Genomic DNA, 25,951 nt, shown 5'->3' with positions numbered 1-25,951 from the left:
ATTTTTCTGCAACTAGTTTGAAGATTGATAAATAGAGAAGGGGGGGACTATACACAGTGAAGAGCTGTGCGAGTTGCCTGTGATTTTCTCTTTCTCTGCCTCACGGTCACACGCACTAGGTCAGAGCAGCTGGTAGAATGTGGGTGGTATAGGTCACACACCCCTGATGCCTCTCTGCAACCAGATGAGACAAGTTGCCACAACTGTTTGATCACATCAATAAAGCCGCATTTTCACAGTTCCTCCAAATCCATCCTTATTTCAAACTGTACTGATTCACAGTAAAAGTTCATAGTGTAACTGTTTCTGCTGTGAGCATGGGATTACACAGACCAACTGTGAAAATTGCTGCATCTCGAGCAGAAATAATTTTAATCCAAATATAGTACAGTTTGAGCCCATGAGGCAAATGTTAGTTCATGGAGAAAGAAGGCCTAAGGCCAGTGCTATTATTCCTGCTAATATAATAATAAAGTTGTGCAAAATTTATAATCATGTCGTTCTGAAATTATGTTGTTAAATGGACAGAAACATTTAAATTCCCTGTTCACATATCATCGTTCTCTCCAGGCCATTCCAGTGATGTCAGCCCGGGTCACACAGAAGTGTTTCGGGTTCCAGGGACCCTCCCCTATTTGATTGTGTGCATCAGGAAGGGGAAGGAAAATATTAGGTTAAAACACGGAGACAATCTGAAGTCATTTGATTAATTCTAGGACACTGAAATACACAGCAACCCTTTTTCCCCAGCCTCTGATATGTTCTTACAGAGGTTTGGCTGTTGTGTATTAATTGCCTCTTCAATTCACCATGTCCTAACCCCATTGGCCTCAGTGGCACCAATTACTTGTGTTCAAACATTATTTGAGATGACTACTGTATTCTTCTTTTCTTGCAGGTGGGAGCACTTTGACAAGAAGTACCTGAGCCAACTACTGATGCGCAAGTCCGCCTATAGGATTAAGGATGATATTTGGGACCTATACCAGAAGCTCAATGTCCGTGATGCTATCAGCTTTGCTGATCAGGTACTGGTTGCCATTGTCTTCTTATGAGAGATATCTGTGTCTGAACCAGAAAAGACTGAGAGTCTGGGTTAAATCTCACCCTGAGCAAGATGCAGGATTGATTTGGGAATGGGATAATGATACAGAATTTACAACAAGTATTTAAGCCATTTGGTTATAATTGATTTAGGACAGCCATTGATGCTCCACATGATCCTCCTTCCAGTCTTCAGTTTATTTTCCACTTATCTATCCTGTTCTTAAATACATTTCTAATTTTCATCATAAACCCTCCCTGTGTTAGCATGGTCTACATTCTAACCACTTTCAGGGTAGAAAATAATCTTCCAGAACAACCTGGGACTGCATGCTGGCACTTTACCTATTTGAAGCATTGGAATGGTTGGGTCCTTGGCTAAAATGTAAAGGAAAGGAAGCCTGGTTCAGTGACCTTCATGGTGCATTGTGACCATGCAGCATCCTCTACCCTCACAGGGGCTCTGCTGTACAGGCCACATTCAATCAAGATTCTGCCATCTTCCCAGAGGGCTTTGCTTTTTGTTCAACATGACTGGGGATTCAAAGGAAAAGCCTTAGGGAATGTCCTTGCAAAACACTTAGTTCAAAGTTAACAAGGGACGGGCAACAAATATTACATACATCCAACGATATTACATCCCGTCAAAGAATAAACAAGAATAATTGAAGTTTGAGCTCTGTGGGTATGGCAGGCATGGAACTGCTAAATCTGTCTTTTCTCTGATCCCATCAGATTATAAACACAGAAAGAGGGCTCAATCATTTGACCCACTGGCCTGCTCCACCTTCAATAAGATCATGACCCAATGATAGCCTTAATTCCATTTTGCCTGCATAGCCCTTGACTCTTGTAGATCAGAATTGTGTCTAACACAGCCTTGAATATATTCAATGACCCAGCCATGACTGCACTCTAAGAAAGAGAATCCCAAAGAGTAATGAACCTGTAAGAGAGGATTTCTCCTTCTCTCTTCTTAACTGGGAGATGCTTTACTTAAAAACTGTGCCCCCAGTTGGAAGCATTATGTCAGCATCTACTCTTGACCAGCCCCATCAGAAACTTCTACAGTCCTCATCAAAATTGAGACCACTGCACCCCTCAAAGGAATAGGAGTTTTGCAGCATGAAAATCGATAATAAAGATGCAGGCAAAGCTACATGATGACCAAAGGAAGTTCAACTTGCAAACCAAAAGATTAGAACCGATGCTGAGGGTTTTGCCACAAAATGCAGCGTTCTGTAAAATGGAGGGAGGAGATCCTGCTCTCTTCATTCCTGATGAAGGGCTCTTGCCCGAAACGTTGATTCTCCTGCTCCTCAGATGCTGCCTGACCTGCTGTGCTTTTCCAGCACCACACTCTCAACTCTGATCTCCAGCATCTGCAGTCCTCACTTTCTCCATGCTCCCCTTTTCCTTGCCCCACTTGGTGCAGAGCCCCTTGAATGTGAGAGCAGACCTGACTAGGGACCCAGCAGCTTGTAGTGAGGTTTTTCAGCAGAACCTTCACCAACATATATCTTTCTGCAATGGAAGTTGAAGCTACAAATTTCAAGGTTGCAACAGATTTGTAAATTTGCCCCAATTGGAATGAGTGCCTGGCATTTTTTTAAAATTCATTCCTAGGATGAGGGCCTCACTGACTAGACCAGCCATTTTTGACCATCCCTAATTGCCCAGAGGGCAGTTAAGAGTCAACCACATTGTTGTGGGTCTGGAGTCACATGTAATCCAGACCCGGTAAGGATGGCAGATTCCTTCCCTGAAGGACATTAGTCAACCAGATGGGTTTTTGCTGACAATCGAAAATGGATTCATGGTCATCATTAGACTCTTAATTCCAGTTTTTAAAAAAAAAGTTGAATTCAAATTCCACCATCTGCTGTGGTGGGATTCAAACCCAGGTCCCAGGAATGTTACCTGGGTCTCAGGATTAACAGTCCAGCGATAATACCACTAGGTTATCACCTGCCCAACAGAAGATGAATCGACAAATTTCAAGGTCATAACAGTTTTGTGAATTTGCCCCGGTTGGAAGAACTGCCTAAATACATCTCCGTAGATGATGCAAAGGGGTGAAATTTACCTTTATTGCTGGCATTAAACCAGCAATAGCAGATTAATCACTTTGTAGATGGTATATGGCAGCTATCTGCTCAGCTACTTTCCGATTTCCAGTTCTCCCCTCTCTCTTGCCCTTCAGTGCTCTCACATTGAAGTGGCTGGTATCCCTTGGAGTTCAATATGAAACGTCGATTTTCCTGCTCCTTGGATGATGCCTGAACTGCTGTGCTTTTCCAGCACTTTAATCCAGAATCCCTTGGAGTTCACCTGTTCATTGAGCAGGACATTCACAGGAAAGGAAAGCCACGTCAGCTGATTCAGGTCCCCCCAAGGTCAGCTATAAATGATAACATCCATCTTCATAAATCAGCAAAGATAAGCCATTGAACACTTTGCTGCTCATCCAGCCCAGAAGCACAGGCAAGGACCTGTGGAGAGCCAGCCAGAACTTGACATTTCTTGCAATGGACACGAGAGGGAGACATTCACTACAGGCAGAGGCCCCTGGACCAAGAGAGATTAAAATTGATACATAAACCCTGTCATTGTATAAACACTTGCAAATTAATAAAGAAGACATCTGTTGTACTGTTTTCTCAATGATTCATGAGCTATCCTAGGCCCAATTTGTTTAATATGTTCTATTTGATCTTTAATGTAAGTCTTATGTAAAAATATGGCTGATGAGAAATGAGGGCTTAACCGGTCAAGTGAAAGTGAGTTGTGGTTTTAACAATAATTGCGTGTCACTAATAATCCAAGGGAACTGTTCCTTCTGCTGCTGTCCTGGAAGGGGTTTGTGTGAATGAAAAGTGAGTGAGTCTCAGGAAAAATTACCAGTTCTTGTGAAGAAAACGCATGGTAATTATAAATAGATAGGATGAAAGGAACATGCTGCCAAGTGGAAACCTACTTGACTCAGAACTCAATGTTCACCGGCAACATTGATCCAAAAGGACAATTAAATGACCTTCGGAAATATATTTGAAGTAGTCACATATGTGCCATTCATTCCTGTAGCCTCCTGCCTGTCTCTGAATTTGCTGAACAGACTATAGCCCAAGGCTGCAGTAACATGCTGATTACAGCCTAAACTACATCAATAGTGGCGCCTGTTGCAACATTTCCCACACTTATTATACACACCTACTCTTTCATCTCAGCCCAGTGTATTGAGTTGTGTGTTTTATTCCTCATTTGTTATAGTCCTTTTTAAACTGGTTTCCAATTGATGATTTTCAACTTTCATCGTTCACCAAACATATTACACAAATACTTTCTGCAAATAGGAGGGAGTGGGAACACCTTCAGAAAATAGGAATTGCTACAGATTACACGTGTTGTAGATATGTTCTTTGGTCAGTTGCTCCCGCAAGCTGTCTGAGCATCCTTTGTCAGATTGTGACACACACTGTCTTCATACCTGGTGATATAATGAGTGTCGTTGGGGGAGGGGTAGCTGCAACAATAGTACTCCTTGTGACTTGAAGCAGATGGTTATGTCTTTTGTCTGCAAACTTGAGTGATCTCTCCAAAGACAGCCTGAGATATAGACCAGTGAGACAAGATATTAGGCCTACTGGATATCACATTAAAATGAACATTTGAAACAGTAGTTATGCCCAGTGGACACTTCAATCAATTTATGCAACTTATTAGTGCCCTTGTTAGGATATATCCTTTGACATATTGAGACACCAAGGAGAATCCACTAGCAACTGAAAGAACTCTGTCTCAAAGCAGGAGTCAACAAAATCCTCAGAAGACACTGATTATTAAAGCATCTGCTAAAAATGCCATCTACAGACCATAACAAATCAACAGGTGCTTGAACTTACAAGAGCAGAAAGAACTCTTAAAAAGTGACAACCAGACAAAAAAAAGTCAGTACTTGTGCCATTTGATCAGAGCTGAAAAGCCGCACAGAACTCTTCTAGAGGCCAAAGTGGGGGCGGGGGTCAGGCTGCAGGAATACGGGTTGACTGAGACATATTGGGTGATGGAGGTCATAAGAGCAGTTGCAGAAGAACTACAGCGGATGTGTGAAGAAGATATATAACAGACAAACCATGTCGTATCACGGTAGCAGATCCTCTGGCAGCAGGAGCAGCAGCATTCAATATTTATGAATTGATGTGAAATGCTTCAGTTACAAGTTCACTTAAACATCAGATTTGTGACTGTGCTCTTATTACATTTACACCATGACAAGTATGTGTGCAAAGTGAAGCATTTACAACAGCGAGAGGCAGCGACTATTTCTCATAGCCGCTTGCAAGTTGATCTCTATCTTGCTGGTGGTGGCATGAACTCACTTTGTTTGAATGCTATGACAATCGAGGGCCAAAGTCCATTATTATCACAGGTGTGTGTTGCTGCAGTATCCATAGTTTCCAACATTCACTGCTTGTCTTAACTGATTTAAGAGTAGATCGCATATCATTGCACACACCCACAGTCTGAGGCCCTTCTGAGTTCACACACAGAACATTCTGTTGCCTTTGAATTGCAAGCTGCTATTCAAGCATTGTAAGTTGGTCAGATGGCAAAGAAAGGCAGTTAGAAAGAGAATGCGTGCCCAGGCAATCAGTGTGTTCAAACAAGTGACATTGGTTTGGTTGAGATGAGAGGCTGGTTTGTTATACACAGACTTAAGGTTTACAGTGTGTCCTGTTTGCACACCAAGTCGACATTTCCTTTTCCAAATCTATAAGTGACCGTCTCATATTGTTCAATGGCACCCATTCAGGAATAGGGTACATTTCACCCAGAAATGGGGAACCTTTTCACTGAGTGAGGGTTCTTTATGGATGACAGTTCCCAGTTTGGAATCTAATCAATTGCAAAATTATCGCAAACAAGTCACAAACAATTCAGTCCATGCCACCAGTTATATATACACAATTTTGCAGTGACCAAAGCTGGAGTATTTTGAAGTTTCAAACCATGGTCCAACTGGTTCAGGACAGACAGTGACTCTGTTCCACACAGCTTATGTTCACAATGAAAGAGCCTGAGGACAAGAATCAGATTCTGCTGTGATTCTTATCATGGCTGCACAACAAGTGACCACCTTGGTAAGGGAAAGAGATTTTCTGGTGTTCTAGCATGCCATTGTAGAAAATGAAGAGACAAAAACACTGCAGATGCTGGAATCCAAAATAGACAAGCAGGAGGCTGGAAGAACACAGCAAGCCAGGCAGCATCAGGTGGAGAAGTTGACGTTTTGGGTGTAACCCTTCTTCAGGACTAATGGTTACATTGACTTCTCCACCTCCTGATGCTGCCTGGCTTGCTGTGTTCTTCCAGCTTCCTGCCTGTCTATATTGGTGAAAATGAAAGCAACTTCAAGATTGAACCAGGTATTGATGTTAGATTAGATTAGATTACATTACAGTGTGGAAACAGGCCCTTCGGCCCAACAAGTCCACACCGACCCGCCGAAGCGCAACTCACCCATACCCCTACATTTACCCCTTACCTAACACTATGGACAATTTAGCATGGCCAATTCACCTGACCTGCACATCTTTGGACTGTGGGAGGAAACCGGAGCACCCGGAGGAAACCCACGCAGACACGGGGAGAACGTGCAAACTCCACACAGTGGGTCGCCTGAGGCGGGAATTGAACCCGGGTCTCAGGTGCTGTGAGGCAGCAGTGCTAACCACTGTGCCACCGTGCCGCCCAGTTAGAAAGAGAATGCGTGCCCAGGCAATCAGTGTGTTCAAACAAGTGACATTGGTTTGGTTGAGATGAGAGGCTGGTTTGTTACAATGTTACAATGATGGTAAAGTAACAGCATCCATCATTGTTACTCTTCTGAAACTGACAGCAAGGTTTAGAGACCTCATGAGCACAGTTAAACATAGAGGTCAGAACTTTCTGTTAGTGCTTTTGAATTCCCCACGAGAGGTAGTCAAATAGATGGGAATTTGTCCTTTTGCGCTCTTGGTATCACAATAAAAATCTTGAAAAAAAAGTTAATCTCATTGAATAAGGTATAAATCATGGTGTATCATATATTCTTACTGTGCAGAAAAGGCCCTTTAACCCATTGAGTCTGCACTGACATAACTACCACCAAAAGAGGGCTAATCTCAATTTCCTGCACTTGTCCCATATCCTTGCATGTTATGATAAAATATCATTTTTATAATTACTATGGAACTACCTCACTGACATTGAAAACTCATTGTATATTGCGACATAACAAATTTTGCCATTATGATAAAGAAACGTCACATATTTAAAGTTATTGTTTTTCAGTTTGTTTTTAAAGTTTATGATATTCCAATTTTTAATTTAATCCTATGGATATACATTTTTCACTGTATTTAAAATTTGCAATTGAAAATGAGAATTTCAATGTTTATTACCTCCTGCTGTGCTGTCTGTGAGAATACTTCAAAGTGAATGGTTGCTGACTATCATTATCGCTGGATGTGTGGACATCCCTTTTTCTTGGTGCCAGATTGAAATTGACATGGTGAAGGGTGACATCTGTGTCATCCAAAGATTGCTTGGTCTTTGAGGGTAACCTTCTTCGAGGTTAGCCGTGGCCAATATTTTTGCACCCAAGATTTGAATTAATGTTGCAGTGAAGACATTTTTAATGGTGAGTGCGCATAAACACAATATATGTTAGGAAGGCTGACTGATCAAATAGACAAGAGTGTGGTGCTGGAAAAGTACAGCAGGTCAGGCAGCATCTGAGGAGCAGGAGAATTGATGTCTTGGGCAAAAGCCCTTCATCAGGAATGGGGCTTATGAGCCAATGGGGTGGAGTGATAAATGGGAGAGGGGTGGGGCTGGGGGAAGGTAGCTGGGAATGCAGTAGGTAGAGGAAGGTGGAGTAATGGTGATAGATTGGAGAGGAGGGGGGAGCTGATAGGTGGGAAGGAAGATGGACAGGTAGGACAGGTCATGAGGGCAGTGCCAAGTTAGAAAGTTGGATCCGGGATAAGGTGGGGGGAGGTGAAATGAGGAAACTGGTGAAATCCACATTGATCCCATGTGGTTGGAGGGTCCCAAGGCTGAAGATGAGGCATTCTTCCTCCAGACGTCAGGCAGTCCCGGGCAATGGAGGTGGCCCGGGACCTCGATGTCCGTGGCGGAGTGGGAGGGGGAGTTGAAGTGTTCGGCCATGGGGTGGTGGGCTGGTTGGTGCGGGTGTCCTGGAGATGTTCTCTGAAGCGTTCTGGAAGTAGGTGTTCTGTATCCCCAATATAGAGGATACCGCATCGGGAGCAATGGATCCAGTAAATGTGTGGAAGTGCAGGTAAAACTCTGATGAATGCGGAAGGCTTCTTTGGGACCTTGGACAGAGGTGAGGATGGAGGTGCGGATGCAGGTTTTACAATTCCTGCGATGGCAGGGGAACGTGCTGGGAGGGGATAGTGGGTTGGTGGAGGGCGTGGACCTGACGAGAGTCATGGAGGAAATGGTCTTCATGGAACACAGATTGGGGTGGGGAGGGAAATATACCTCTGGTGGTGGGGGGTCTATTTGTAGGTGGTGAAAATGGCGGAGGATGATGTGATGTAAAAGGAGGCTTGTGGGGTGGAAGGTGAGGATGAGGGGGATTCTGTCCCTGTGGCTTGGAGAGGTGGGGTTCAAGGGTAGAGGTGCAGGAAGTGGAGGAGATGTGCTGGAGGGCATCATTGACCACGTGGGAGGGGAAATTGCGGTCTTTGAAGGAGGCGGCCATCTGGTGTGTTCTGTGGTGGAACTGGTCCTCCTGGGAGCAGATAGGTGGAGGTGGAGGAATTAGGAATAAAGCCAATTTCCGTAAAGACCATTCCCTTCATGACTCTCTTGTCAGGCCCACACCTCCCACCAACCCACCCTCCCTTCCTGGCATCTTACCCTGCCACCGCAGGAATTGCAAAATCTGTGCTCACACCTCCCCACTCACCTCTGTCCAAGGCCCCAGAAAAGCCTTTCAAATCCATCAGAATTTTACCTGCACTTCCACATGTTATTTACTGTATCCATTGCTCCCGATGCAGTCTCCTGTATAGTGGGAAGAAAGGACCGCCTACTTGTAGAATGCTTCAGAGGACATCTCTGGGACACCCGCACCAACCAACCCCACCATGGCTAAACACTTCAACTCCCCCTCCCACTCCTCCAAGGACATGCAGGTCCTGGGCCTCCTCCATCACCAAACTGCAATCGCCGGACACCCGGAGGAAGAACACTTTATCTTCCGCCTTGGGACCCTCCAACCACATGGAATCAATGTGGATTTCACCAGTTTATTAATTTCCCCTCCCCCCACCTTATCCCAGATCCAACCTTCCAACTTGGCACTGCCCTCACGACCTGTCCTACTTGTCCATCTTCCTTCCCACCTATCTGCTCCACCCTCCTCTCCTACCTATCATCTTCACCCAGACCTCCATCTACCTATTGCACTCCCAGCTACCTTACCCCCAGCCCCACCGCCCCTCCCATTTATCTGTCCACCCTCTTGGCTCACAAGCCTCATTTGCCCGAAACATCAATTTTCCTGCTCCTCGGATGCTGCCTGACCTGCTGTGCTTTTCCAGCACCACACTCTCGAAACTGATCTCCAGCATCTGCCGTCGTCACTTTCTCCTGACTTATGAAATACTAAACCATTAGTTGTTTGAACAGCAAGTCCCATTAATGACTCGCTGGATGCTTGATCCATCAAGTGAAATCACATGTGTTTTATAAATCAGACATAAGGGAACTTAGACAGCTATTCAACAAATATTTATTTCCTGAAGCATTCTCTCACAAACCTGTTATGGTTTTGGTCTTTTGTTGAGGCTTTGAAACCTTATCTCATGGTTTTTACTGTTTGAAAGCCCATGACACACAAATGACCTTTAATACTCCACAGGTGGTGATGTCATTTGAGTGAAGTAATTCGGCTCCAATTTAATAATATCTACAATCTCCGAAAGCTCAATGGGAACTGTGTAGAAAAAGACTAGGAATAATCTGTTCCCTTTCTGAAAGCCAACACAACATTCAGTTTACAACTTAAAAAAAAACACGTATTGGAACAGGCAAAACAAAAGGCATCAGCTCTTTACCTCAAAAGAAATCCCACCATTTGATATGCCTCTAATTGCAGTCTCATGCTGATGGTGGGTTGAGTTCAGCCGCCAGAAAACCTCTCAAAATGACATTCTGAGAATCTGTATTGTTTCAAGGTCAGGCATGCAGCAAGTTAGCGATATACTTCACTGTTTATAATCACTGATGCAGTGATTATTTTGATGCTCTGTCAGCAATACATCGCTTTGATTATCATCGCTTTTCTGTTGTACAGAAATTATACATTATAAATGGTGATCAGCTCCTGCACCCAAAACAACAACTTTGCCCTCAGTGTCCTGGCTGCCCAGCCTCCATGTAAACCCTGAAGGTCTGATTTCTGTCTCATTTAGTGAGACAGACTATCAACCAATCCACCTGAGCACAGAAAGCCAGATTATCTGGCACTCTCAGAATAGCTATCAAGCGACTTGCTTTTCTTCCATTTCAACTCTCGACATGTTGCACTTGGACTCAGGGATTATGTTCCTCCACTGTCCACCTACAATTACTGACTTTATTCTTTCCAAAGCAAACTGGCACCTGCACTGGAACATTTCAGCAATACTTTTGATTTGCTGTGGGCTGCAGACTCACCAGAGGTCCCCCCTGTCACCCCACAGGTCTGCTCAGTGTTACCATCATATCAATGGCGATGGGATGCCAGATTTAATTGTCCATTCAAGGAAGGACCTCTGTCACTGGTAGGACAGTGGATGAGCAATCCTCTGCTACCTTCCTCACTGACTGGATCGTGATAGAGGTGGGAAGGTGGCAGAGTACCCATCCATCATCCTCTAACCCAATTTAATACCTTGCTGCCTCCAAACAGCCAAAAGGGAAACCACCTAGTATCTACTCATGCCACCCCCCAGTGTCAGATTTGTTGGATTACCTGCTGTAATGGGTCATTGGGGCATTTTATATGGTGCTACTTTTTAAAATTCCTTCATGGGATGGGGGCATCACTGGCTAGGGCAGCATTTATTGCTGATCCCTAACTTGGACAAAAAGGAACACTTAGAGAACTTGGACACAGTCCTTAGACTATTCATCAGAGCAGGCATATGCCTTGGAAGGGAAGAATGTATGTTGCAGGCACTCCAAATGGCCTACTTGGTCTACAGAGTCAATAAGACCAAGTTACCCTTTTGGAAGATAAAGTGAGGACGATCAAAGGTGCCAAGGCTCCCATGTCTGTACTGGAGCTTAGGTCTTTCCTTGGGCTGATGAATTATTATGGAAGGCTCATACATAACCTGGCCCCCATCCTGGCATGTTTACATCAACTCCTAAAAGACTGTGAGCCTTGGAAATGTTCTTGTAGCCAAGCAATAGCTTTCAGGGAAGTGAAGAAACAGCTCTCATCCTCTCAGGTGGCGGTTGGTACACAGTGCTCCCTAGCGAGATCTGGTATTGATATGCAATCCCTGCCTGTACGACAATGGGGTAGTATTAGCTCATAGGACAGGAATGGCCAATAGCTTATGCGTCCAGGATTTTGACTAATGCAGAGCATAAATGTGCCCAGGCAGGGGAGGAAGGTTTGGCGGTCATATTTGGAGTCAGGAAGTTCCACCAATATCTTTACAGATTTAAATTTGCAATAATAATGGACCTCAAATCTCTACCAGGTCTACTTAAAGAGGACAAGGCAATGTCACCCATTGTTCAAACTGAATTCAGCAGTGGTTTCTAATACTAAGTGTGTCTAATTACCATCCAGGAGGCCAAATCGCAAATGCGGATGGATTGAGCCACCTCCTGCTGGCAGATATACCACCGGTGATACCGCTATAGGAAAAATTCCAAAATGAAGTTGTTGGCAATAAGTTACATCAGGATTGGATGCCAACATAGTCATGTTGGTGGGCAGTGCCCAGAGTGTCATCAATGACAAAAAATTACTGCCAGCAGTTAGCCCACATTTGTGGGAATGGCGAGATAAACCCTGAACTCGATTACTCGTTGACTATGCAGGTCCTTTCATGGGCTCAGGGTTCTTAGTCATTGTGGATCTCCACTCAAAGTGGCTGGATGTACATAGAGTTCATTCGTCAAACATAGCAACAACAATAGAAAATCTTTTGTAATAGACAGACTCCCAGAAGTGTTGGTCACAGATAATGGGTCATCGTTTACCAGCAGGGAATTTCAGTATTTCCTAAAGTCAAATGGTATTTGACACATAAGGACAGTTTCATACCATCCATCATCCAATGGTCTAGCAGAAAGAGCAGTTCAAACTTTGAAGACAGGCTCAAAGAAATAGCCTACAGCTTAACTAGGTACAAAACTGTCCTGGTTCCTATTTGATTTTAGGACTAACACCCGCCCCCCCCCCATTCATATGCAGGGATAGCTCCAGCAGAGATGCTAATGGGGAGAGGACACCGCACCAGGTTAAATTTGGACCTGGAGGGGGAGAGTAAAATGGCATCAGGAACACCAATGTCTGACACAAAACTCTGCTAAGCAAGAGGAACAGTTTACTTCAGAGGACGAAGTTTGATGTAGGAACCACAGGAATGGCCCTGCATGGGTAAGAGGCATGACTGATGCATGGTCAGGTCAGGTCCAGTAACATATAAAATTCGGGTAGGTCCAACAATCCTGAACAGGCACATGGACCAAATGAAAGCTGCAAACTTGCAAACGATGCAGAAGCAAAACTTGCGTGGTTCCTCAACAGCCTTTCTGACTGTTCTGGAACCCATGGATTCTCCCTGTTCATCAAGCGTTGAAAATACTTCGGAATCTGAGATAGCCAAGGCAAATGTCGCTACCTCAATGCCCTTTGCTGCCTGAAGAAGAGAATGAATTTATTCGGATATGGTCCGGGTGCAAGAGGCAAGCTACTGTGCATTACAGTCTGCCCATATCACAGGCAGAGTTGGAGGAACTTGAGCCGGTGCTAAAATGTCCCAGGAGGAGCTACACAAAAAGGACCTGCCTATGTCTTCAGGTTCCAGGGGAGAGGGATGTAATGATTGTAACAAGGTCAGCCAAGTGGACCTCACAGAATACGAGTTCCTTGACTGGGGCTTTTAATCTGGTCCAGTCAAGGAGCCCTGGCTAACAGTGTCAGACATCTTGCCACTCTGAGAACTGATTCTGAGAGAGCTAGATCAGTGTCTTGGACTCTCTAAGTATAAGTATAGAGAGACTAGGTGACAGGATACACTGAAATTATTTCAGGAAGGCTCTACTATCTTCAGAGGGTATGTTTGCACAGGTGGCGGAAGGCACCAGATGATAGTATTTTTCTCCTTCTTCCAGACTGGATCTCCTAACTCCCCACCCCTAACCATCTGATCCTCTTCCTCAGATGCTCAAATGCTCCCCCTACTGGATCCATTTGGGACTTTCACCGTGGGACTGCTTGTAGTTCTGGCAGTGCCCACTACTGAGCCCTTGGCACTGGTGATCAATCAGATGACTGGCAGCTCCATTATATCCATCAACACCAGTTTAGCATTACTGGCATACGGCAGGTTTCTTATTAACCTGTTGGCTTGCCACTGTCTTTCCAGGGGGAGTGGGAGTAAATGTCCACCCTATCATTTAATTCTCCCCCTGCAGCTGGACTTGAGCCTAGAGCTTCCAGTTTGGAGGTAGTTATATTGTGCTATAAGACCTCTATTAATGATCTAATTGAATGACAGAACAGAGTGGATGGGCTGAATGGCCCACTCCTATTCATAAGTTCTCATTACGCTATAAAACATGTGCAGGTGGTCTTACTTTAATATCAAAAATGTTTCATTTCTCTCCGCAGCCTCTTGGTTTTTATCCATTATGCAAATGAAGTAATGCACCTCATTCAATCCCCATTGTGCTGCCTGTTGATCTCAGTTAGGTAACTACAGTCAGTCTCAAGACCTTGAATGAGGAGCAGAGGAGACAAGCAGACTCTCCAACTCTTGGTTGCTATCAGTGGTCTCTGGTATATAGGTTCAGGTTCCTCTGGGCTTTGATGCTGTTCTCTGGTGGTGTGTTTCCACATTCTGCCAACATGTACGGTCACTGTTCACACCTGGATAATGTGGGCTGTAATGCAGGAAGACAACCATTATACAAGGAAAGAAAATCACTTCATCAAATTTCATCCGCATTGCCAAGTTGCCTCCCCTATTGATAGTGAGCTGTTTTCTCAGCAAGCTGCCTTCTGGGAATCATTTTTGTGTTCCAAGTTTGTATGCCCTTCAGAAAGGTAGTGGGCCCCTCAATAAAGTGAAAAATAACATCTCAACTTTCATCAGATTTTAAATCTTATTTCCTGTCACCATTCTGTCATTACCCCGAGCTCCCGTTAAAAGTGGACTTGAGAAAATTAACCAAGTACACTTGAGCAAAAACATTTTCATTGTGGTGTTAATTGGTCACCTCATTGATTTCCATTATATATCTTTTATATCTCATTTCCATTATATGTCTTATCTATTTTTTGCACTCTGATACTTTACTACAGTGGTCTGCTCTTGTTTCTGATGTCTGGACAGTGAGTAGAAACAGGCTTTAATACTGCAGTTGATATTGTAGTCAAACATTAACCTTAAGACATCCAAGATGCTGATCAGGAGAAGGAACTCTGAATGATTTTAATCATACATTTCTGTTCTTCATCACCCCCAGGATGAAGCACCCAGGCTAGTTGTATAGCTATTGCAGTAATTCACTATAGCATCTCCTGAACTCCACGACTAAGAGGGACAAGGGCTGCAGGCTCTCAGGAGCACCACCATCTGCATATAATCCTCCAAGTCGTACACATTATTATTCAGATTAATACTCTCTGTTGATACTGGGTCAAAATTCTGAAGCTCCTTATACAGCATTGCGCATATTCAGCACATAAATGTGCAGTTTAAGAAAGTGCCTCTTATTCCACAAATACATTTTTTTAAAAATTAAACCTGGATAAGATCAATTAACTCAGAACAGAGTGGAAATCACAATTTAAACTGACTGAGAACTCATTCATTTGCCCAAAATTAAAATAGTGGCCCCTATTTAGGACACAGTATTTAGCAGGACTCAACTATGTTAAACCATTGGAGCCATTAATTTGACCGACTATATTCAATTATAAACGTCTCAGTCATGGAGGATTGCAGTTGTCATCATCAGGTGCATTTCAATTAACTGCAGATCTTACAAAAATTTTGAACTCATCACTGCACACGGAATTATGGTTCAGTGAAGCTCTTAAGTTTTTATCAACCAACCTTAAGGGTTGCCCGAGGGAAATTCTTCAGTAGGAATTAAACGGATGCACTGATTAGTGCCAGAATACAAGCCTATTTCAGCATTCCCCATGTCAAAATACATTGCAATATTCCTTTCAGTGAAGCAGAGACATTGCCCAAATTTTATTCTGAAGTCTTCCGTGTCAGGTGAATGTGTAATGTTTTTCTTTGAGCAATCCACTCTTTGGTGAACCTGGTCTCTTGTAGGGAAGCTATGTCATTTTCCATATTGATCATAACTGTTTTATGCACATTATTTGGCAACTGTAAATTGTCTATCTGTCTATGATTCTGAAGTTCCAGCCTGCCAGCTAAGAAGTTCGCATCTTCTTTTATTATTTTGCTGAAAAACATTTTGTTGAAGTGCTCCTTTGGGATTGATCCTTGTTGTTTCTGTATTTCTACTTCATTCCATCTGAATGGCTTTCTGTAGAGTAACGTCTTCTGTGGACTGTTGTAAATCTGACAAAAACTCATCTGTAATTCCTGCCAGAATTCTGTCTGTTCTGAAGACTGTGTCTTTGTTGTGTGTTTTCTCATTAAATGAAATGCAGGAAGTACTGTTTTAGAAACCAAGGATTGTTGCATGGTTCGAAAGCAAGAAATTTGATATTCATTGTGAACACTGTACAGCTGTGGGTTACAGCAGTACTTGCAGATAGAGTCATAGAGATGTACAGCATGGAAACAGACCCTTCAGTCCAACCCGTCCACGCCGAACAGATATCTCATCCCAATCTAGTCCCACCTGCCAGCACCCAGCCCATATCCCTCCAAACCCTTCCTATTCATACACCCATCCAAATGCCTCTTAAATGTTGCAATTGTACCAGCCTCCACCACATCCTCTGGCAGCTCATTCCATACACATACTACTCTCTGCGTGAAAACGTTGTCCCTTAGGTCTCTTTTATATCTTTCCCCTCTTACCCCTTATCTATAGCCTCTAGTTCTGGACTCCCCAATCCCAGGGAGAAGACTTTGTCTATTTATCATATCCATGCCCCTTATAATTTTGTAAACCTCTATAAGGTCACCCCTCAGCCTCCGACGCTGCAGGGAAAGCAGCCCCAGCCTGTGCAACCTCTCCCTATAGCTCAAATCCTCCAACCCTGGCAACATCCTTGTAAATCTTTTCTGAACCCTTTCAAGTTTCACAACATCTTTCTGATAGGAAGGAGACCAGAATTGCACGCAATATTCCAATGGCTTAACCATTGTCCTGTACAGCCGCAACATGACCTTCCAACTCCTGTACTCAATACTCTGACCAATAAAGGAAAGCATACCAAACACCTTCTTCACTATCCTAGCTACCTGCAACTCCACTTTCAAGGAACTATGAACCTGCACTCCAAGGTCTCTTTGTTCGGCAACACTCCCTAGGACCTTACCATTAAGTGTATAAGTCCTGCTAAGACTTGCTTTCCCAAAATGCAGCACCTCGCATTTAGATCTGAATTAAACTCCATCTGCCACTTCTCAGCCCATTGGCCCATCTGGTCAATATCCTGTTGTAATCTGAGGTAACCCTGTTCGCTGTCCACTACACCTCCAATTTTGGTGTCATCTGCAAATTTACTAACTGTACCTCTTATGCTCGCATCCAAATCATTTATGTAAATGACAAAAAGTAGAGGACCCAGCATCGATCCTTGTGGCACTCCACTGGTCACAGGCCTCCAGTCCGAAAAACAACCTTCCACCACCACCCTCTGTCTTCTACCTTTGAGCCAGTTCTGTATCCAAATGGCTAGTTCTCCCTGTATTCCATGAGATCTAACCTTGCTAATCAGTCTCCCATGGGGAACCTTGTCGAACGCCTTCATGAAGTCCATATAGATCACATCTACTGCTCTGCCCTCATCAATCTTCTTTGTTACTTCTTCAAAAAACTCAATCAAGTTTGTGAGACATGACTTCCCACACACAAAGCCACGTTGACTATCCCTAATCAGTCCTTGCCTTTCTTGTGCATCAATGAAGCTTTGGTTGACAACAAGAAGCTGATAGGTTTATGGACGAGTGACCAGTTATTAATGACAAAGGCCTTTTGTCTGTCAACAACTATGTGATTACCAGCTTAGGGCTGGGAACAAGATAGAGAAAAGCCATCAGGGCTCCAGCAGCCAGGAGTTCTCTTTCCATTATCTGCAGTAGGCCACTTTAAAACTGGAGAAACCAGTTCATCTTTCCTTCAGCAGTTGCTGTCAGTTGTGATTTTTAATTAATAGATCAGAAACATTTTATTTGTGAACTAGCCACCCTGTACCTCTTGCAAACCAGTGGAAGCATCCAGAGAAGGACAACTGAGAAACAGCGTCCTGACCAGCACAAGAACAGAATCATCTCAATAGATTTTGTGATTAGGAAACAATGAACTGCTTTCTCAATGATGCCTCCAACTATAATCTGTGTTTTCTGTCGTGTGTGTATATGTGTGTGTGCGTATACGTGTGTGTGCGTATATGTGTGTGTTTGTCAGTTTTATATCTGTTTACATGCAGCTAGATTCTAATTACTTCAAATAAATAGCTTTTTTCTTAAGTTTAGAAATTTAGTCCATTGTTTCTATCAACCTGCATCTAAACATTAGGTAAAATGGGGAGTTTTGCTATTGTTTAAAAAGATCTTTAACTTTTGTAAAACTCCCTGGCTTGATTTCCAGCATGGAATCCCAGTGTGTCATGACACTCTTACTAATTCTGATTTGAAATCACCATAGTCACATTTCTCACATAATCTCTAGATCTTACCAATAAATTAGTCTATGGATACCCTGAATGCTGAACTGCTCTACACAGTCTTGCTCTATCAAAAATATTAATTCTGATGTTGAAATAATTATCAAAGACCTTAAGTACCTCTTCAAAAGTACCTATTGCTTCCTCTAACCCTTGGTGAACTGTAGTGACATCAGCTATATCTTTAATTGTATGTAGAAACATATTTACATGTTCAGCTTCTGATTTAGTTTCTAATTTGGAAGGTATTCCATTTCACAGAAATTGCTTTCTTCAAGATTTCTAATTCTGTGTTCTACTTGACCTATCTCTGAAATGAAGTCTTCCTGACAATGATATTTCTGATGCCATGTCATCCTAATATGATTTTATATTTAGCTTTTTCAGCAATTTCATGTCACACTGTAGTTCTGCTGCTCTTTGTGCCTGCATTGAAAGGATTTCCTGCACTTTGCAGCTAAAATGGAGGATTTCAATTTGTCGTATCTAAAAGTAATGATTTTGCACATCATCAAATTCCAGTGCTTGTGATTTTAATAGCAATTCTCGCTTTGATTACTATTTTGCTGAATGATTTCCACTCCTTGCTGTTTAGGTAAACAATTTCTATTTTTATCAGGAGTTTGAAAAAGGATCTCTCTTGTTTTTTTCTATGGCCTGAAAGGGTCTCCCAAACTCTCATTAAATCAGGTTTGCTTAGGCTTATAATCTGCTCAATGCTATTGCTTTATTCGATAGTTTTATGATGTCCCTGGGTCTGAAAACTCAGATTACTATACCTTTTATGGTCATTCACATAGAAACATAGAAGATAGGAGCGGGAGTAGGCCATTTGACTCCTCGGGCTTGCTCTCCCATTCAGTATGAACATGGCTCATCATGGAGATCAATATTGTAATCCCACCCTCCCACCATATCCCTTGATCCCTTGAGCCACAAGAGCTAGATCTACCTCCTTCTTGGAAACAAATAATTTTTTTGCCTCAACCACTTTCTGTCACAGTGAATTCCATAGGCTCACCACTCTCTGGATGAAGAAATTTGTCCTCATCTCAGTCCAGAAGGCTTGCCCCTTGCCCTTAAACTATGATGCCTGGTTCTGGACTCTCCCATCATTGCAATATCCCGTCCTGCATCATTTATGTCCATTTATATATTTGTGCCTCATGCTATATAGTGGCGATGCTTAATTGGAACTGTAAGTTTTTTAACATCTCTTTTTTTTTGGTTGGATTACTCCATTATTCTAAAGCTTTCCCTGACTGATCACAAATATTGAGCTTCACTCATGGAGCATCCAATGTCTGTTTGCTCTTTGCTGTACTCCAACTCAGAACCTCTTCCATAGACCACCGTGTCACGGTGCAGCTGGGTCTGCTTGAGATCTATTAATTCTCCTTCTCCAGAGAGTTACTAACTCTCCAGGTCTCAAATGTCTTTACCATTCAATGGAGTACACTTCATTGTTGAGGATGGCCACAAGGACTTTTCTGTAAGATTCTTAAATCTTCAGCTCTTTGCTGCATATGACAGTGCTGTGTGATCAGAGTCTTAAGATGTCACATGATTGCCCATCATATGTTGTATGGGCAGTCATTACAAATCCATACCACGACTTACCATGGGATATGAACATACCAAATCTCTGCATGGGCTGCATGGGCTGCAGCTCATGACAAAGGTTGTTACCATCATCCTCTTTAAATATAGGAAACAAAGGGTCTGCTCAGCCTACTGCGATAGAGGAAATAACCTTGTAGTCTAACTCTGTTTATCAGGATTTTTATCAGGATTTACTCCCTTAGCTTTCACCTCTCTAAGGTATCCACAAGGCGGGAGAGCTGTTTGCCCAGAGCTGGGAGTTTGGTTCATGAGTGCTCGGGTATCACTCTGTGCCACAGGCCTGCACACGGCATGCTTGGGGACTAAACCGCTTCTACATTCCTTGGAAACTTTAACCTGGGGTTGCGAGGGAACCGATTTCCATGTGTCCTGCTGAGGAGGCATAGCTGAGGCCTACCGACCATGTACTGCCAGGACGATCCTTACGCATTTCGCTCTCTTTTCCACATTGCTGCTTAGTAGGCTGAAACTGAGAGGCAAAGTACCATATGAAAGTGGAAAGCTTGCTAACACAAGCTTCTAACGAATCTCCTCAACCTGTCAGGATGTCATTGACAAAGTCGAGATGTACTCAAACAATAATCACTATCTCTTCTTTCAAACATAGAGTTAGTACCTTTCAGTGAACTTGGAGTAGTGTGGGGAAGATCATAACAAGTATGCGCAGTGTCATCCCATAGAGACACCAATCATAAAAGATTCAAACAGTTGAGGGAGAAATAGGTGAGAGAAATAAGATTAAAAACACAAAGTTCAAAACTTGTGAAGAAAGGGGCAGGCAGGCTGAGCAGAAAGTAAGCATGTGAAAAGGTAATTTTTGTTTAAAATAGATTTTAGATGTTGACTATATGGGATTGATATTACAGTGGTTGATGCCTGACATCTGTATGTTGTTTTTATTATAATTTTAGTGTTACAGTTATTATACTTCAGGAGTTGTATATAAATAAACCCGAGGAAGGTTAGTTTCCCCATGAGTCCACCTGCAGTCTGAGGATTAATGGCCTTAACTGCTAACTTTCTCCAGATGTCGATGAGCTTTGGTATGGAAGATATCTTCCTGAATTCCCTACTCACAGCCTGACAAGAGGAATGATTGAGGTTGCCTGAATTGAACACTGTCCATTTCTTGTGCTCTGTGCCTCACCCCAACAGAATAAGCATAATAATCCCCCTGCAGTGAGGCATACAGTAACCTTGCTGAAAGCTAACAAAGCACAGCTAACTCAGTTTTGGCAAGTTTCAACACTGTAATTTTAAAAATGCAATTCGTCACCTTCTGATTGGCAGGTGGCGGTCGATATGTAACTGCTGAAGTAGTCAGACCACCCATAAGCAAATCTAAAAGTAGCTGAATTAAAAATATTAACTCATACAAGCGTAAGTTTGTTTAAAATGCATGACAAGGGTGAGTCGCATCCATAGGTATAAACCATTGCTCACCAGGCCACACATGTCTCATGAAGCAATTAGCACAGCTCCCAGAGGCTGTTAACCATATGCACAATGAGCTTTTGATGAGAAATTTCTAATTAACCTGCAAGAGGAGGAGACCTCTGTTTAGGGAAAGCTGGCAGGAATCTGGCAGGAATCTCTTCCCTTCAGCCCAAAAGCCAAGAAGTGACTCCTCTTTTGACAAACCACAAAACAGTAGATCTGCAAGTTATTGTTGCTGTAATCTTTCATTCTTCATTGAAGTTGTCGTAAAAATTGTAAAGAAACTGAATGAAGTCATACGTTTAACTATAGTTACATTATTGTAAACACAAAGAAAGAAGCAAGGTTCAGGAACAGTATGTGTGTCAGTTTTATCACTTGCAAAATGCCTAGTTTTGTGTGTGCAACTACTATATTATTGTTAAACAATTCAACCTGTTAATTGGCAACATATGGTACATTTTAAATCATTTTTAGTTACAATCCTATTGAGCAACTGAACACTCACAAAGTTCTAAATAAAGTACCTCCAATCAGTGTCATCTCTGTAAAAGTGGTGAGTTTGAGCCATGGAGATACAATGCTAGCAATGCACATTATGTGTGCACAGGGTGTGAGGACAAAATAAAATCTACCCCACTGGAAAAAAATGCATGAGATTACAAGATAACCCTAAATACAGAGCCCTATACGGATGTGGATTACACCTCAAAATAGAAGCTCACCAAGCAGAACTGGATAACCCTCCAAAGCAAATGCAGGGATAACAATGCGAGGTTACTCCATACCCATTTGGCAATACAGGGAGCGTGTACATTTTGTGCTATTTGCTATTTACCCCTTGGTTGATTATGCCAGCACACCCCTTGTTGATTTCCCATGTCCAACTCTCTGCAAACTTGAGATCATCCAAAATTTTGCTGCCCATATCCTGACTCGCACCAAGTCCCATTCATCCATTGCCCTGTACCTACTGACCTACATTGATTTTCAGTCAAATAAGGTCTCTATTTTAGAAGTCTTGTCCTTGACTTCAAATCCCTCCATAGCCTTGCCCCCCTCCCCATCTCTAGAGAAGTGAGGACTGCAGATGCTGCAGAGTCAGAATTGATAAACTGTGGCACTGCAAAAAACACAGCAGGTCAGACAGCATCTGAGGAGCAGGAGGGTCGTTGTTTCGGGTAGGACCCTTCATCAGGACTCTGTTGTAAGTGCCACTATTACATTAGTTAAGCAGTCCAGCTCTGTAACCCTTTGGAACATTAGGTGAAATCTGAAACCTTGGTTTCCCATTGTTGGGTTTTGTGTGAGATATTTGATTAAACAGCTTGTCAGTGATGGGCTGTCACATCACCCAGAATGTATTTAACTTGCAATTCCATGAACATTCATCCATGTAAAATCATGTGAGTGCTGTTGATGGCACCCTGTACTATAGGGATGCCTACTTCCTGTCACATTCTGTCTGCACTCTATTCAGGGAGAACACAGTGGTGATTTCTCGCTTGACATTCAAACCCTTCGATACAGTAATAGACCATAAACTGGGAAATATTTTTCTACTTGTTAATGGGATATGGGCAGAATTTATTGCTCATCCGTAATTGCCCAGAGGGCAGTTAAGAGTCAATCACATTGCTGTGGGTCTGGAGTCACATGTAGATCAGACCAGGTAAGGATGGCAGTTTCCTTCCCCGAAGGATATTAGTGAACCTGATGGGCTTTTACAACAATCAACATTAGTTACATTGTCACCATTAGGCTCGGTGCTTGTTCCTGGTTTTTTGCCGAATGAAGATTTTACCATCTGCTATGGTGGGATTTGAACCAGAGTCCCCAGAGTATTAACCTGGTCTAGTGTCATTGTCACTGCCTGCCTTAAATTATGCTTTTGCTGCTTCCATCCTGGAAAGGTCTTGTGTGGGAAAAAAAAATCAAAGCTATATTCACCTTTACCATCACTGGCGTTGCTGTCTTTGCCCTGCTCTTGGACCACAGCTCAATTGTAAGGGGTGGTAGAGTTCGGTGGGCACCTCCTCCATGACTCATAACCATTAGAATTACCAGCGAAGGTAGAGGTAGGGGAAATGCGTTTGGAGGATCCTAGATGGATAAAGCTGCCTCTTGAGAATCTTCTCCTTGCTCCTTCCCCATCTCTCCTCAGGGGGTGTTTTGACAGGTGCTCTTAGGAGGCCCATACATTCCCTTAAGGAATGAAAGCCATGTATAGCCACATGCTCTTACTTGCCTCCCCCACACTGTTCACTTGTGGATGGGCCTCATTACACACAATATTTCTACAGTCCATGGGGGAGGGGTGGAGAGGAATACTTATAGAATTCCCACAGTGCAGATAGAGGCCATTTGGCCCATTGAGTCTGCACTGACCTACTGAATGGCATCCCACCCAGATCCCCAAGCTATCCCCATTTTCCATGGCTAACCCACCAAGCCTGCACATCTCTGGACACTATGGCAATTCAGCATGGCCAATCCATCTAACCTGCACACCTTTAGACTATGGGAGGAAACCGGGGCACCCAGAGGAAACACATGCCGACATGGGGAGAATGTGCAAACTCACAGTCACCTGAGGTTGGAATCAAACCCAGGTGCCCAGAACTGTGAGACAGCAGTTCCAACCACTGAGCCACTATTCACCAGAGCAGAGCCTTGGCCACACAACAATAGTTAGTATAACAATCTGAGGCCCTATTCAATAACAGGTAACAAATATTATTCCCAGAGGATATGATACCAGTGCCATATCCTCACAGTGCCATGAAGGATTGTTACAATGTGGCATTCTGATCAATAAGGGCAGTCAGATAGCAGACCAGATTGCTGAAAATGCACATTCACCGCTTTGAATGGTCTAACATGGCGAAACAATATACATCACAGAGAGTGTCTAGGATTATTGGAGTCTGCTATGTGCTGCACAACGTTTCAATGAAAAGGGAAGAAGAATTGCAATGTGAGGACATGAGGAGTTGCTCTCCATCTGAGATGATGGCATTGATGCAGAGGAATACGAAGAGGAAGACAGAAGTGCTGATGTCAGGCGATGGAGAGATGTGCCAGGGCCATCAGAGACAATTGATCTTTAATCACTTTGCCCAGGAATACAACTCCTTCATGACAGTCAGTAACTTACTTTCAAAGCTTTACCTGACTTGACCCAGCTCTGCTAGCCTCCATTCGGAGCTACCACACTATTCATGTCCTCTACCCCCTAGAAAAACAGGAGGTGCTGACATTTATCACACAGGATGAAATGAAATGAGAGGATACAGGTTTCACACTGGCACATTAGCCACTATTCTGAATCATCTTTCTGCATGCACATACTTTTAGATCTCAGTACCTTGGTCACCAAGGTTCCCTCAGATTGGCTTCATTTATCAGTTCATGCCGATAGTGGTGCCCTGTTGATCTTGGTGATAGCCATTGGTGGACCATTGCTTTGAGGGAGGGCCCAGCTTCCTAGGGGCTTCATGCATAAGGGAAGGGGAATCCAACTTGGCCTATCCAAAGGAGTCTCTGGAGGATCAGAAACAAATGCCTACCCTAAGTGGAAAGTCCCTGGGAGGCTGGACAATGCTTCCCCTTCCTTTGTTGGTACATCATGGCATACCCTGTAGCCTGAAGTTGAATGGCACCCTGAGGGAGATTACTCTTCGCCCTCATGTGCACTGCTGTGCTGAGCCGACATTCTGAGTGATGGAATGTAGGACAGTACACATTTAGGTCATACCTTAGACCTGACTCACTATGGATATTGGCAACCTTTCCATGGAGGAAACCAGGCATTGAAACAATCAGGCCATGGCAGGGATCAGTGCTTGTTCGGCAGCAAGAGAAGGACTTCTGCGAGGGGGGGTATTCCTGAACCTCCGTGGTGTTGCTCTTTGTATTTAGACACAGCTGGAAGTGTGTGCAGATTGGGGTGTAGGATTTGGTGGTGATCTGATTGGATGATTTTCCAGGGAGTGGTGATGGATAGTTGGTAGAAAGTGTCAAGGGGAATATTCTATAAATCATGAAGAAATATCTCAATAGCTCTGCAGCAGGAGGATCTGATGACAAATGCAACACTGGCTCTTCCTGTCTGCAGAGACTGAGTGTTCACCCAGGCAAGCCATCCCAACCTAAACCTGAGTCAGCTGATGGTGGGCATGGATACTTGCTGCTCATCTTGTTGCATCACTGCACAGGGTTTCTAAGCCCAGCACTCTCACTTGGCACCGGCATTGTAATTGCATTAGTTGTGATTCCCAGCACACGAGAAGTGGCATACAACCACCATGCTCTTCCAGTTAAACTACATCCAGTGTGTCTACTGAGAGCTAACCTCACTATTCCACTCGCCTTGCTCATCCTCCTGCCAGTAACCTGCCCATATCCCCTTTTAATGTGGCTGATTGCATTGACCTCTCGGCTATGATTGAAATTTAACTCTTGGGTGATGACACTTTGCCCCTTACTGAAGCCTCCCTTTCTGGCAACACTTTCCATCTCCTGTGTTCATCTCAACCACAAATTAACCTGTGCATCTCCTGTTTGACATAATTGTACCTGTAGATTAGCCAAGAATGTTTTTTTTTAGAGTGGTATAGCCTGTCTCCCAGACAGATGTGAATAAGGTCACAAAATCTGGCACTGTATTGATGGAGCTATGAGTGCTGATTTAGTAGCAAAATAGCATCTGCATCA

The 25,951-nt window shown here is 43.4% G+C and overlaps 1 protein-coding gene across 4 annotated transcripts in view; it reads left to right on the top strand.

The window, feature by feature from the left end:
- Positions 1–25,951, top strand: part of slc9a5 (solute carrier family 9 member A5) — a 280,610-nt gene that overhangs the window by 213,583 nt on the left and 41,076 nt on the right. For all 4 annotated transcript variants that reach the window (XM_087995957.1, XM_043707124.2, XM_043707125.2 and 1 more), the window contains exon 10: positions 899–1,028. In XM_087995957.1, the coding sequence (XP_087852083.1) occupies positions 899–1,028 (130 nt within the window). The remainder of the gene's footprint in view (positions 1–898; positions 1,029–25,951) is intronic.

Source organism: Chiloscyllium plagiosum, unplaced genomic scaffold, assembly GCF_037043375.1.
Source record: "Chiloscyllium plagiosum isolate Xiang-an unplaced genomic scaffold, Cpla_swu_hap1 HiC_scaffold_17, whole genome shotgun sequence".
NCBI lineage: Eukaryota > Metazoa > Chordata > Chondrichthyes > Orectolobiformes > Hemiscylliidae > Chiloscyllium > Chiloscyllium plagiosum.
This window is presented reverse-complemented; position numbering and strand designations above follow the sequence as displayed.